Raw genomic sequence first — 14,569 nt, 5'->3', positions numbered from 1 at the left:
AATCCCCAAATATTTCCCCAAATCCCCAAAAATTCGCCCCAAATCCCCAATTTTTTCCCCAAAATCCCCAATTTTTTCCCTAAATTTGCCCCAAATTTTCCCAAAATCCCCTAATTTTTGCCCCAAAACCCCCAAAATCCCAATTTTTCCCCCAATTTTCCCAAAACCGCCGTTTTTGCCCCCAGCACAGCCTGGAGCCGACGGCGCGGCTGCTCCGGGAGCGGCTGCGGAGGGAGGTGCAGCAGAAACGGGGCCAAAAACGGGAAAATCGGGAAAAAAACGCCGGAAAAGCGGAAAAAACCGCGGGAAAAGCGGAAGAAAACGCGGAAAAATGGGGAAAAATCACAGAAAAACGGGAAAAAAACGCGGAAAAACGGGAATTAAACACGGGAAAATGGGGAAAAAAACGCCGGAAAAGCGGAAAAACCCGCGGGAAGAGCGGAAGGAAACGCGGAAAAATGGGAAGAAACGGCGGAAAATCGGGAAAAAACCGCGGAAAATCGGGAAAAAACCGCGGAAAATCGGGAAAAAACCGCGGAAAATCGGGAAAAAACCGCGGAAAATCGGGAAAAAACCGCGGAAAATCGGGAAAAAACCGCGGAAAATCGGGAAAAAACCGCGGAAAATCGGGAAAAAACCGCGGAAAATCGGGAAAAAACCGCGGAAAAATGGGAAGAAACGGCGGAAAATCGGGAAAAAAAGGCAGGAAAATGGGAAAAAAAGCTGGAAAATTGGGGGAAAACGGCGGAAAATCGGGAAAAAAAGCCGGGAAAGGAAGAGGGGGAGGGGGAGAGCCCCTCCCCCCACCCGAAAGCTGCGGAGTTCCAATAAAAAATTCCCAAAAAATTCCCCAAAAATTCCCCAAAGGAAATGGGGCAGGAAATGGGGCAGGAATGGGGCAGGAGTGGGGCTGGGAATGGGGCAGAAATGGGGCAGGTCAGTTTAAGATCTATGGGTCAGGTTTGTATCTGTGGGTCAGTTTCGGATCTATGGGTCAGATTCAGATCTATAGGTCCGTTTGGATCTGTGGGTCGGTTTCGGATCTATGGGTCAGATTCGGATCTATAGGTCCGTTTGGATCTGTGGGGCCGGTTCAGATCTATGGGTCAGGTTCACATCCGTGGGTCAGGGCTGGATCTGTGGCTCTGGTTCAGATCTGTGGGTCAGGGATGGATCTGTGGGTCAGGGGTCCATGGGGCCGGTTCAGATCTATAGGTTCCGGTTGGATCTATGGGGCCGGATCGGATCCATGGGGCTGTTTGGGATCCGTGGGGCCGTTTCAGGTCCAGTTCGAATCCGTGGGTCAGGGATCCATGGGGCCAGTTTGGATCTGTGGGGCTGGTTCAGATCTATGGGTCACTTTTGGATCTATGGGTCAGTTTTGGATCCACGGGTCCGGTTTGGATCTGTGGGTCAGGGATCTATGGGGCCGGTTCGGATCCGTGGGTCAGGTTCAGACCTGTGGGTCAGGTTCGGATCCACGGGACCAGTTGGGATCCGTGGGGCCGGTTAGAATCTGTGGGTCAGGGCTGGATCTGTGGGTCAGGGCTGGATCTGTGGGTCAGAGATCTGTGGGTCCGGTTCAGATCCGTGGAGCCAGTTTGGATCCACGGGGCCGGTTCGGATTCATGGATCAGGGATCTGTGGGGCAGATTGGGATCCGTGGGGCCGGTTCGGGTCCAGTTCGGATCCGTGGGTCAGGGATCCATGGGGCCGGTTTGGATCTGTGGGGCTGGCTCAGATCTGTGGGTCACTTTTGGATCTATGGGTCAGTTTTGGACCCATGGCTCTGGTTCAGATCTGTGGGTCAGGGATCTATGGGGCCAGTTCGGATCCGTGGGTCAGTTCGGATCTATGGGTCACTTTTGGATCTATGCGTGACTTTCGGATCCGTGGGTCCGGTTAGAATCTGTGGGTCAGGGCTGGATCTGTGGGTCAGGGATGGATCTGTGGGTCAGGGCTGGATCTGTGGGTCAGGGATGGATCTGTGGGTCAGAGATCTGTGGGTCTGGTTCAGATCTATAGGTTCCGGTTGGATCTATGGGGCCAGTTGGGATCCGTGGGTCTGGTTTGGATCTATGGGGCCGGTTCTGATCTGTGGGTCTGGGATCTATGGGGCCAGTTGGGATCCGTGGGTCAGTTTTGGATCTGTGGGTCAGGGATGGATCTGTGGGTCCGGTTCAGATCCGTGGAGCCAGATTGGATCCACGGGGCCGGTTCAGATCCGTGGGTCAGGGATCTGTGGGGCCGGTTCGGATCTGTGGGTCGGATCCACGGGTCAGGTTTGGATCCGTGGGTCAGGTTTGGATCCGTGGCTCCAGTTCGGGTCCAGTTTGGCTCTGTGGGGCCGGTTCGGATCTATGGGTCAGTTTTGGATCCACGGTTCCGGTTCGGCTCCGGGGGGTTCCGGGGGTCAGGGATCCGTGGGGCCGGTTCGGATCTGTGGGGCCGGTTCGGGTCCGTGGGTCAGGGATCTGTGGGTCAGGTTCGGGTCCCGTTCGGCTCCGCGGGTCAGGGATCTGTGGGTCAGGTTCGGATCTGTGGGGCCGGTTCGGATCTGTGGGTCAGGGATCTGTGGGTCAGTTTTGGATCCCTGGGTCAGTTTTGGATCTATGGGTCAGGTTCGGGTCCCGGTTCGGCCCCGGGGGTCCGCCCGGGAGCCGGCGGGGGAGGGGGAGGGGCCGAACCGGACCCGAGCCGCGGATCCGAAACCGAGACCGGGATCGGAACCGGAACCGGGGATCCAATCCTGCCCCATAGATCCGAACCTGCCCCATAGATCTGAAACTGACCCACGGATCCAAACCTGCCCCATAGATCCGAAACCGAGACAGGGAACCGAACCGGAACCGGGAACCAAACCGGAACCAGGGATCCGAACCTGCCCCACGGATCCAAACCGGCCCCACAGATCTGAAACTGCCCCATAGATCTGAAACTGCCCCACGGATCCAAACCTGACCCATAGATCCGAACCTGACCCACGGAACCAAACCCAAGCCGCGGATCCGAACCAGAACCGGGAACCGAACCGGAACCAGGGATCCAAACCTGACCCATAGATCCGAAACTGCCCCATAGATCTGAACCGGCCCCATGGATCCAAACCTGACTCATGGATCCAAACCTGACCCATGGATCCAAAACTGACCCAGGGATCCAAAACTGCCCCACGGATCTGAACCAGAGACAGGGAACCGAACCGGCCCCAGGGAACCAAACCTGACCCATAGATCCAAAACAGACCCACGGATCCAAACCTGACCCAGGGATCCAAACCTGACCCAGGGATCCAAAACTGACCCATGGAACCGAACCTGACCCCGGGATCTGAACCGAGACCAGGGATCCGAACTGACCTCAGATCCAAACTGGTCCCATGGATCCAAACCTGACCCCCAGATCCATCTCAACCTTTTATCCCAGCCCGATATCCCAGCCCCACAACCCCGGATCCCATTGCCCTTGCAGGCTCCTCGTGGGGCGCCGTGGCTGTGCCCACATCCCAAATCCCAAATCCCAAATCCCCAGCCCCACATCCCAAATCCCAAATCTCCAATCCCACATCCCCAATCCCAAATCCCCAACCCCACATCCCAAATCCCAAATCCCCTAACCCAAACCCCAAATCTCCCACCCCACAGGCTCCTCGAGGGGCGCCACGGCTGTGCCCCACATCCCAAACCCCAAACCCCAATCCCACACCCCAAACCCCACATCCCACCTCCCCAATCCCACATCCCACATCCCAAATCCCACATCCCAAACCCCAAACCCCACATCCTGACCCCAAATCTGCGCCCCGCAGGCTCCTCGAGGGGCGCCATGGCGGCGCTGGCCCCGGCGCTGGCGGCCTGGCTGCTGCTGAGCCCCACATCCCAAACCCCAATCCCACACCCCAAACCCCACATCCTGACCCCAGATCTCCGCCCCGCAGGCTCCTCGTGGGGCGCCATGGCTGAGCCCCAAATCCCAAACCCCAAACCCCAAATCCCCAATCCCACACCCCAAACCCCACATCCTGACCCCAAATCTCCGCCCCTCAGGCTCCTCGAGGGGCACCACGGCTGTGCCCCAAATCCCAAACCCCAAATCCCCAATCCCACACCCCAAACCCCACATCCTGACCCCAAATCCCAAACCCCAAATCCCCAATCCCACACCCCAAACCCCACATCCTGACCCCAAATCTTCGCCCCGCAGGCTCCTCGAGGGGCACCACGGCTGTGCCCCACATCCCAAATCCCCAATCCCACATCCTCGGCGCGCTGCCAGCCCGGCGTCCTCCTGCCCGTGTGGCAGCCGGACGAGCCGGCGGCCGGCGACAAGGCGGCGCGCGCCATCGTCTACTTCGTGGCCATGATGTACCTGTTCCTGGGCGTGTCCATCATCGCCGACCGCTTCATGGCGTCCATCGAGGTGATCACGTCGCGCGAGAAGGAGATCACCGTCACCAAGGCCAACGGCGAGACCAGCGTGGGCACGGTGCGCATCTGGAACGAGACCGTCTCCAACCTGACGCTGATGGCGCTGGGCTCGTCGGCGCCCGAGATCCTGCTGTCGCTCATCGAGGTGTGCGGGCACCGCTTCCAGGCTGGCGAGCTGGGCCCGGGCACCATCGTGGGCAGCGCCGCCTTCAACATGTTCGTGGTGATCGCCGTGTGCGTCTACGCCATCCCGGCGGGCGAGAGCCGCCGCATCAAGCACCTGCGCGTCTTCTTCGTCACGGCCTCGTGGAGCATCTTCGCCTACATCTGGCTCTACCTGATCCTGGCCGTCATCACGCCGGGCGTGGTGCAGGTGTGGGAGGCCTTCCTCACGCTGCTCTTCTTCCCGGCGTGCGTGGTGTTCGCCTGGGCGGCCGACAAGCGCCTGCTCTTCTACAAGTACGTCTACAAGCGCTACCGCGCCGACCCGCGCAGCGGCATCATCATCGGCGCCGAGGCCGAGCGCCCGCCCAAGGACCCCGAGGCCGACGGCGGCTTCCCGGCGCTGGCCGAGCCCGAGCCCGGCGCCGCCGCGCCGTCGCCGACGCCCGAGGAGAAGGAGCTGGACGAGAGCCGGCGCGAGGTGATCCAGATCCTGAAGGAGCTGAAGCAGAAGCACCCGGAGAAGGAGCTGGAGCAGCTGCTGGACGCCGCCAACTACATGGCGCTGGTGCACCAGCAGAAGAGCCGCGCCTTCTACCGCATCCAGGCCACGCGCCTCATGACCGGCGCCGGCAACGTGCTCAAGAAGCACGCGGCCGAGGCGGCGCGGCGCTCGCCCGCCCTGCCCGGCGAGGACGACGAGGAGGACGAGGAGGACGAGGCGTGCAGCCGCATCTTCTTCGAGCCGTGCCTGTACCACTGCCTGGAGAACTGCGGCTCGGTGACGCTGGCCGTGGCGTGCCAGCAGGGCCTGGGCGCCAACCAGACCTTCTACGTGGACTTCCGCACCGAGGACGGCTCGGCCAAGGCGGGCTCGGACTACGAGTACAGCGAGGGCACGCTCATCTTCAAGCCGGGCGAGACGCGCAAGGAGCTGGCCATCGGCATCATCGACGACGACATCTTCGAGGAGGACGAGCACTTCTTCGTGCGCCTGCTGAACCTGCGCGTGGGCGACGCCGAGGGCATGTTCGAGGCCGACTCCGAGGACCACCCCAAGGGCAAGCTGGTGGCGCCGCTGGTGGCCACCGTCACCATCCTGGACGACGACCACGCCGGCATCTTCGGCTTCCGGGAGCGCTCGGTGCGCGTCAGCGAGTGCCAGGGCCACGTGGAGGTGACGGTGGTGCGCAGCTCGGGCGCCCGCGGCACCGTCATGGTGCCCTTCCGCACCGTGGAGGGCACGGCGCGCGGCGGCGGCGTCGACTACGAGGACGCCAGCGGGGAGCTGGAGTTCCGCAACGACGAGACGGCGTGAGCGCCGGGGGGAGGAGGAGGAGGATGGAGGGAGGGAGGAGGATGGAGGGAGGGAGGAGGAAGAGGATGGTTGGGTTGTGGGGTGGGCTGAGGAGGAAGAGGATGGATGATGGATCATGGATGGATGGATGGATGGAAGAGGAAGAGGACGGTTGGGTGAAGAGGAAGAGGATGCTTGGGTTGTTGGTTGGGTGGAGATGGAGGAGGAAGAAGATTGTTGGGTCATGGGTTGGGTTGAGGAGGAAGAGGATGGTTGGGTCATGGGTTGGGTTGAGAAGAGGATGGTTGGGTTGTTGGTTGGGTTGAGGAGGAAGAGGATGGATGGATGGAAGAGGAAGAGGATGCTTGGGTTGTTGGTTGGGTGGAGATGGAGGAGGAAGAAGATTGTTGGGTCATGGGTTGGGTTGAGGAGGAAGAGGATGGTTGGGTCATGGGTTGGGTTGAGAAGAGGATGGTTGGGTTGTTGGTTGGGTTGAGGAGGAAGAGGATGGATGGATGGAAGAGGAAGAGGATGCTTGGGTTGTTGGTTGGGTGGAGATGGAGGAGGAAGAAGATTGTTGGGTCATGGGTTGGGTTGAGGAGGAAGAGGATGGTTGGGTCATGGGTTGGGTTGAGAAGAGGATGGTTGGGTTGTTGGTTGGGTTGAGGAGGAAGAGGATGGATGGATGGAAGAGGAAGAGGATGCTTGGGTTGTTGGTTGGGTGGAGATGGAGGAGGAAGAAGATTGTTGGGTCATGGGTTGGGTTGAGGAGGAAGAGGATGGTTGGGTCATGGGTTGGGTTGAGAAGAGGATGGTTGGGTTGTTGGTTGGGTTGAGGAGGAAGAGGATGGATGGATGGAAGAGGAAGAGGATGCTTGGGTTGTTGGTTGGGTGGAGATGGAGGAGGAAGAAGATTGTTGGGTCATGGGTTGGGTTGAGGAGGAAGAGGATGGTTGGGTCATGGGTTGGGTTGAGAAGAGGATGGTTGGGTTGTTGGTTGGGTTGAGGAGGAAGAGGATGGATGGATGGAAGAGGAAGAGGATGCTTGGGTTGTTGGTTGGGTGGAGATGGAGGAGGAAGAAGATTGTTGGGTCATGGGTTGGGTTGAGGAGGAAGAGGATGGTTGGGTCATGGGTTGGGTTGAGAAGAGGATGGTTGGGTTGTTGGTTGGGTTGAGGAGGAAGAGGATGGATGGATGGAAGAGGAAGAGGATGCTTGGGTTGTTGGTTGGGTGGAGATGGAGGAGGAAGAAGATTGTTGGGTCATGGGTTGGGTTGAGGAGGAAGAGGATGGTTGGGTCATGGGTTGGGTTGAGAAGAGGATGGTTGGGTTGTTGGTTGGGTTGAGGAGGAAGAGGATGGATGGATGGAAGAGGAAGAGGATGCTTGGGTTGTTGGTTGGGTGGAGATGGAGGAGGAAGAGGATGGTTGGACGATGGATGGCTGGAAGAGGAAGAGGATGGTTGGGTCATGGGTTGGGTTGAGGAGGAAGAGGATGGTTGGGTTGTTGGGTGGGCTGAGGAGGAAGAGGATGGTTGGGTTGTTGGGTGGAGATGGAGGAGGAAGAGGATGGATGATGGATGGATGGATGGAAGAGGAAGAGGATGGTTGGATTGTTGGTTGGGTTGAGGAGCAGGAGGATGGTTGGGTTGAGGAGAAAAAAAATGGAGGATGGAGGAGGAAGAGGATGGATGGATGGATGGATGAGGAAGAGGATGGTTGGGTTGTTGGTTGGGTCATTGGTTGGGTGGAGATGGAGGAGGAAGAGGATGGTTGGATGATGGATGGGTGGAAGAGGAAGAGGATGGTTGGGTTGTTGGTTGGGTTGAGGAGGAAGAGGATGGTTGGGTTGTGAGGGGAGATGGAGGAGGAAGAGGATGGTTGGATCATGGTGCTTCCCGGCGCTGGCCGAGCCCGAGCCCGGCGCCGCCGCGCCGTCGCCGACGCCCGAGGAGAAGGAGCTGGACGAGAGCCGGCGCGAGGTGATCCAGATCCTGAAGGAGCTGAAGCAGAAGCACCCGGAGAAGGAGCTGGAGCAGCTGCTGGACGCCGCCAACTACATGGCGCTGGTGCACCAGCAGAAGAGCCGCGCCTTCTACCGCATCCAGGCCACGCGCCTCATGACCGGCGCCGGCAACGTGCTCAAGAAGCACGCGGCCGAGGCGGCGCGGCGCTCGCCCGCCCTGCCCGGCGAGGAGGACGAGGAGGACGAGGAGGACGAGGCGTGCAGCCGCATCTTCTTCGAGCCGTGCCTGTACCACTGCCTGGAGAACTGCGGCTCGGTGACGCTGGCCGTGGCGTGCCAGCAGGGCCTGGGCGCCAACCAGACCTTCTACGTGGACTTCCGCACCGAGGACGGCTCGGCCAAGGCGGGCTCGGACTACGAGTACAGCGAGGGCACGCTCATCTTCAAGCCGGGCGAGACGCGCAAGGAGCTGGCCATCGGCATCATCGACGACGACATCTTCGAGGAGGACGAGCACTTCTTCGTGCGCCTGCTGAACCTGCGCGTGGGCGACGCCGAGGGCATGTTCGAGGCCGACTCCGAGGACCACCCCAAGGGCAAGCTGGTGGCGCCGCTGGTGGCCACCGTCACCATCCTGGACGACGACCACGCCGGCATCTTCGGCTTCCGGGAGCGCTCGGTGCGCGTCAGCGAGTGCCAGGGCCACGTGGAGGTGACGGTGGTGCGCAGCTCGGGCGCCCGCGGCACCGTCATGGTGCCCTTCCGCACCGTGGAGGGCACGGCGCGCGGCGGCGGCGTCGACTACGAGGACGCCAGCGGGGAGCTGGAGTTCCGCAACGACGAGACGGCGTGAGCGCCGGGGGGAGGAGGAGGAGGATGGAGGGAGGGAGGAGGATGGAGGGAGTGAGGAGGAAGAGGATGGTTGGGTTGTTGGGTGGGCTGAGGAGGAAGAGGATGGTTGGGTTGTTGGGTGGAGATGGAGGAGGAAGAGGATGGATGATGGATGGATGGATGGAAGAGGAAGAGGATGGTTGGATTGTTGGTTGGGTTGAGGAGCAGGAGGATGGTTGGGTTGAGGAGAAAAAAAATGGAGGATGGAGGAGGAAGAGGATGGATGGATGGATGGATGAGGAAGAGGATGGTTGGGTTGTTGGTTGGGTCATTGGTTGGGTGGAGATGGAGGAGGAAGAGGATGGTTGGATGATGGATGGGTGGAAGAGGAAGAGGATGGTTGGGTTGTTGGTTGGGTCATTGGTTGGGTGGAGATGGAGGAGGAAGAGGATGGTTGGATCATGGATGATGGATGGATGGAAGAGGAAGAGGATGGTTGGGTTGTTGGTCAGGTGGAAATGGAGGAGGAAGAGGATGGATGATGGATGGAAAGGGAAGATGATGATGGTGGACAATGATGATGATGATGGTGGATGATGATAACGATGGTGATAACGATGATTATAATGATGATGATGGTGATGATGATGGTGGTGGATGACAATGACGATGATGATGATGATGATGATGACGATGGTGATGATGATTATTATAACAATGGTGATGATGATGACGATGATGGTGGTGATGATGACGGTGGTGGATGATGATGGCGATGATGACGATGATGATGATGATGGTGGTGGCGCTGAGGCCGAGGCCGCCCCGTGTCCCGCCCCAGGAAGACGCTGCAGGTGAAGATCGTGGACGACGAAGAGTACGAGAAGAAGGAGAACTTCTTCATCGAGCTGGGGACGCCGCGCTGGCTCAAGCGCGGCATCTCGGGTACGGGGACACGCGGGGTCACGCGGGGTCACGGGGTCTCACCGCTGTCCCCCCCCTCTCCTCAGCTCTTCTGCTCGCCCAAGGTAGGAGCCTTCGGCCTCGGACGCGTCCCATGACCGTGGATGTGCCATGACGTGTATGTCGCCGTGTGCCACGCCGTGTCCCCGTGCCGCGGCCCCGTGAGGGAGGCGTCCCCGTGGTCCCGCACGTCGTCCCCCTGTCCCCGCGCTTGTGTCACCTTCCCATGGGTGTTCGGTGTCCCCGTCACCGTGTGCCGTGTCCCCATGGCCCCACCGTGTCCCCGTATCCCACCGTGTCCCCATGACCGTGTCCCCATGTCCCAACGTGTCCCCGTGTCCCACCGTGTCCCCCATGGTGTCCCCACGCCGTGTCCCCCACCATGACCCCATGTCTCCACGTGCCCCTGATGTCCCCCCATGTCCCCATTGTGTCCCCAAGTTGTGTCCCCACGTCCCCCCCATGTTCCCCATTGTGTCCCCATGATGTGTCCCCCACGTGCCCCTGATGTCCCCCCACGTGTCCCCATCGTGTCCCCAGGTCCCCCCCATTGTGTCCCCACAGTGTCCCCCCATGTCCCCCATTGTGTCCCCACACCATGTGTCCCCTCATATCCCCATTGTCCCCCTCTGTCCCGGTGTCCCCCATGGTGTCCCCATGTCCCCACCATGTCCCCATTGTCCCCCCATGTCCCATATCCCCAGTGTCCCCGGTCTCCCCATTGTCCCCCTGTCCCCCCCGTGTCCCCACGTCCCGGTGTCCTGGGTGTCTCCAGGGTCCCCAAGGTGTCCCCAGGGTGTCCCCAGGGTGTCCCCAGTGTCCCCAAGGTGTCCCCAAAGTCCTCTTGGGATCTTCCCACCTTGCCCAGGGTCCCCTTTGACTGCCACCACCCTGGTGACCCCAACCCTGGTGCCACCACCTTGGTGACCCCAGTCCCACCACCCTGGTGTCCCCAACCCTAGTGCCACCACCTTGGTGACCCCAACCCTAGTGCCACCACCCTGGGGACCCCCAACCTTGATGCCACCACCCTGGTGTCCCCAACCCCGGTGCCACCACCTTTGTGACCCCAATGCCACCGCCCTGGTGACCCCAACCCTAGTGCCACCACCCTGGGGACCCCCAACCTTGATGCCACCACCATGGGGTCCCCAATGCCACCACCTTGGGGACTCCAATGCCACCACCCCGCTGTCCCCAACCCTGGTGACCCCAGCCCTGGTCCCACCACCTTGGTGACCCCAACCCCGGTGCCACCACCCCGGTGACCCCAATGCCACCGCCCCGCTGTCCCCGGTGCCACCGCCCCGCTGTCCCCACCCTGGTGCCACCACCCCGGTGTCCCCGGTGCCACCGCCCCGGTGTCCCCGCAGGCGACGAGGACGAGGACGACGAGGGCCGCGAGGAGCGGCTGCCGTCGTGCTTCGACTACGTGATGCACTTCCTGACGGTGTTCTGGAAGGTTCTGTTCGCCTGCGTGCCCCCCACGGCGCTGCTGGGCGGCTGGGCGGCCTTCGGCGTCTCCATCCTCCTCCTCGCGCTGCTCACCGCGCTCATCGGCGACCTGGCCGCGCACTTCGGCTGCACGCTGGGCCTCAAGGACTCGGTCAACGCCGTGGTGTTCGTGGCGCTGGGCACCTCCAAGGTGTCCCCAGGGTGTCCCCAGGGTGTCCCCAGGGTGTCCCAAGGGTCCCCAAGGTGTCCCCGAGGTGTCCCCTGAGCAGCCACAGTGTCCCCCCACCATCCCCATGGTCCCCAAGGGGTCCCCAGGGTGTCTCCAGGGTCCCCAAGGTGTCCCCAAGGTGTCCCCAGGGTGTCCCCGAGGTGTCCCCAGTGTCAGTGCAGTTGGCACGGGGACCTTGAGGTGTCCCCAAGGTGTCCCCAAAGTCCTCTGGGGTTCTTCCCACCTTGCCCAGGGTCCCCTTTGACTGCCACCACCTTGGTGACCCCAACCCCGGTGCCACAACCCTGGTGACCCCAATGCCACCACCCCGGTGTCCCCAACACCGGTGCCACAACCCTGGTGACCCCGATGCCACCACCATGGTGACCCCAACCCTGGTGCCACCACCCTGATGTCCCCAACCCCGGTGCCACCACCTTTGTGACCCCAGTCCCACCACCCCGCTGACCCCAACCCTAGTGCCACCACCCTGGGGACCCCCAACCTTGATGCCACCACCCTGGTGTCCCCAACCCCGGTGCCACCACCTTTGTGACCCCAATGCCACCGCCCTGGTGACCCCAACCCTAGTGCCACCACCCTGGGGACCCCCAACCTTGATGCCACCACCATGGGGTCCCCAATGCCACCACCTTGGGGACTCCAATGCCACCACCCCGCTGTCCCCAACCCTGGTGACCCCAGCCCTGGTCCCACCACCTTCGTGACCCCAGTGCCACCACCATGGTGTCCCCAATCCCAATGCCACCGCCCCGCTGTCCCCGGTGCCACCGCCCCGCTGTCCCCACCCTGGTGCCACCACCCCGGTGTCCCCGGTGCCACCGCCCCGGTGTCCCCGCAGGCGACGAGGACGAGGACGACGAGGGCCGCGAGGAGCGGCTGCCGTCGTGCTTCGACTACGTGATGCACTTCCTGACGGTGTTCTGGAAGGTTCTGTTCGCCTGCGTGCCCCCCACGGCGCTGCTGGGCGGCTGGGCGGCCTTCGGCGTCTCCATCCTCCTCCTCGCGCTGCTCACCGCGCTCATCGGCGACCTGGCCGCGCACTTCGGCTGCTCTGATGTCCCCAATGTCCCCAACACTCTCAATGTCCCCAGACACGTTTGCCAGCCGCGTGGCTGCGCTGTCCCCAATGTCCCCAACATCCCAAAACCCCTGACATCCCCGATGTCCCCAACACCTCTGATGTCCCCAATGTCCCCACCATCCCCAGACACGTTTGCCAGCCGCGTGGCCGTGCTGTCCCCAATGTCCCCAACACCCCTGACATGTCCCCACCTGTCCCCAGACACGTTTGCCAGCCGCGTGGCCGCGCTGCAGGACCCGTGCGCCGACGCGTCCATCGGCAACGTGACGGGCTCCAACGCCGTCAACGTCTTCCTGGGGCTGGGGCTGGCCTGGTCGGTGGCCGCGGTGTACTGGGCGGCGCAGGGCCGGCCGTTCCGCGTGCCGCCGGGCACGCTGGCCTTCCCGGTGACGCTCTTCACCATCTTCGCCTTCCTCGCCATCGGCGTGCTGCTCTGGCGGCGCCGCGCGCCCATCGGCGGCGAGCTGGGGGGGCCCCGCGCCACTGGGCATACTGGGAGCACTGGGAGCACTGGGAGGGACTGGGAGCACTGGGAACACTGGGGGAGCAATGGGGACACCATGGGGACAGGGACAGGGGGACAGGAACAGGGACAGGGGGACAGGAACCAGCCCTTGGCCAGCCTGGAGGCCACTGCCACATCCAGGGCTTCTGATCTGGGCATACTGGGCATACTGGGAGGGACTGGGATGCACTGGGAGGGACTGGGATGCACTGGGGGGGCCCCGCGCCCCCAAGATCCTCACGGCCGGGCTCTTCCTGCTGCTCTGGCTGCTCTACGTGCTCTTCGCCAGCCTGGAGGCCTACTGCCACATCCAGGGGTTCTGACTGGGGGGACTGGGAGCACTGGGAATACTGGGATGGGCTGGGACGGGCTGGGAACACTGGGGGAGCAATGGGGGACAGGGACAGGGGGACAGGAACCAGCCCTTGGTCAGCGTGGAGCTCCTCTGGGCCAGCCTGGAGGCCTACTGCCACTGGGATGGGCTGGGACAGGCTGGGAACACTGGGGGACACCGTGGGGACAGGGACAGGGGGACAGGAACAGGGACAGGGGGACAGGAACCAGTCCATGCCACCCCACAGCTCCTCTGGGCCAGCCTGGAGGCCACTGCCACATCCAGGGGTTCTGACTGGGGGGACTGGGAGCACTGGGAATACTGGGATGGGCTGGGACGGGCTGGGAACACTGGGGGAGCAATGGGGGACAGGGACAGGGGGACAGGAACCAGCCCTTGGTCAGCGTGGAGCTCCTCTGGGCCAGCCTGGAGGCCTACTGCCACATCCAGGGGTTCTGACTGGGGGGACTGGGAGCACGGGGCATACTGGGATGGGCTGGGACGGGCTGGGAACACTGGGGGAGCAATGGGGGACAGGGACAGGGGGACAGGAACCAGCCCTTGGTCAGCGTGGAGCTCCTCTGGGCCAGCCTGGAGGCCACTGCCACATCCAGGGGTTCTGATCTGGGCATATTGGGAATACTGGGAGGGACTGGGAGCAGTGGGGGGACTCGGGGAGCAATGGGGACACCATGGGGACAGGGACAGGGGGACAGGAACCAGCCCTTGGCCAGCCTGGAGGCCACTGCCACATCCAGGGCGTCTGACTGGGCATACTGGGAATACTGGGAGGGACTGGGAATACTGGGGAAACTGGGGGAGCAATGGGGGACACCGTGGGGACAGGGACAGACAGACAGGGAGCAGCCCTTGGGGACCCCTCCAGCCCTTGGGGGTCACTGCCACATCCAGGGATTCTGATCTGGGGATACTGGGCATACTGGGAGCACTGGGAGGGACTGGGAATACTGGGGAAACTGGGGGAGCAATGGGGGACACCGTGGGGACAGGGACAGACAGACAGGGAGCAGCCCTTGGGGACCCCTCCAGCCCTTGGGGGTCACTGCCACATCCAGGGCTTCTGACTGGGCATACTGGGGATACTGGGAGGGACTGGGAGGGACTGGGAGCACTGGGAGCATGGGGCACAGGGGGCGCGGGGCCATTGTCACCCCCCCGGGGTCCCCCCCAATGTCCCCTCACCCACCCCAGGGACCCTTGGGCCGCCTCAGGGACCCCCAAACCCCCCCTGGAGACCCCAAAACCTCCCCAGGACCCCCCAAATCCCCCCCAAGGGACCCCAAACTCCCCCCAGGA

The 14,569-nt window shown here is 62.2% G+C and overlaps 1 protein-coding gene across 1 annotated transcript; it reads left to right on the top strand.

The window, feature by feature from the left end:
• The first annotated feature begins 4,265 nt into the window (after positions 1 to 4,265).
• LOC120510642 (sodium/calcium exchanger 2-like) lies at positions 4,266 to 13,262 on the top strand. Its single transcript, XM_039726640.1, has 7 exons — positions 4,266 to 5,903; positions 7,747 to 8,700; positions 9,524 to 9,627; positions 9,693 to 9,751; positions 11,006 to 11,288; positions 12,609 to 12,895; positions 13,146 to 13,262. Exons 1-7 carry the CDS (start codon positions 4,360 to 4,362, stop codon positions 13,239 to 13,241), a joined length of 3,327 nt encoding a protein of 1,108 aa, XP_039582574.1. The 5' UTR covers positions 4,266 to 4,359; the 3' UTR covers positions 13,242 to 13,262.
• Positions 13,263 to 14,569: the final 1,307 nt, after the last annotated feature.

Source organism: Passer montanus, unplaced genomic scaffold (assembly GCF_014805655.1).
Source record: "Passer montanus isolate IOZ18808 unplaced genomic scaffold, ASM1480565v1 scaffold594, whole genome shotgun sequence".
Taxonomy (NCBI): Eukaryota; Metazoa; Chordata; class Aves; order Passeriformes; family Passeridae; genus Passer; species Passer montanus.
The sequence above is the reverse complement of the archived record's forward strand: the minus strand, read 5'-3'. Positions and strand labels throughout refer to the sequence as shown.

Excerpts from the sequence above, each read along its gene's own strand:
- LOC120510642 (XM_039726640.1), top strand. The coding sequence starts at position 4,360 with ATGATGTACCTGTTCCTGGGCGTGTCCATCATCGCCGACCGCTTCATG. Across the intron at positions 9,628-9,692 it reads GCTCAAGCGCGGCATCTCGG|CTCTTCTGCTCGCCCAAGGT; the intron begins GTACGGGGACAC and ends CCCTCTCCTCAG. Across the intron at positions 9,752-11,005 it reads CGCGTCCCATGACCGTGGAT|GGTGTCCCCGCAGGCGACGA; the intron begins GTGCCATGACGT and ends TGCCACCGCCCC.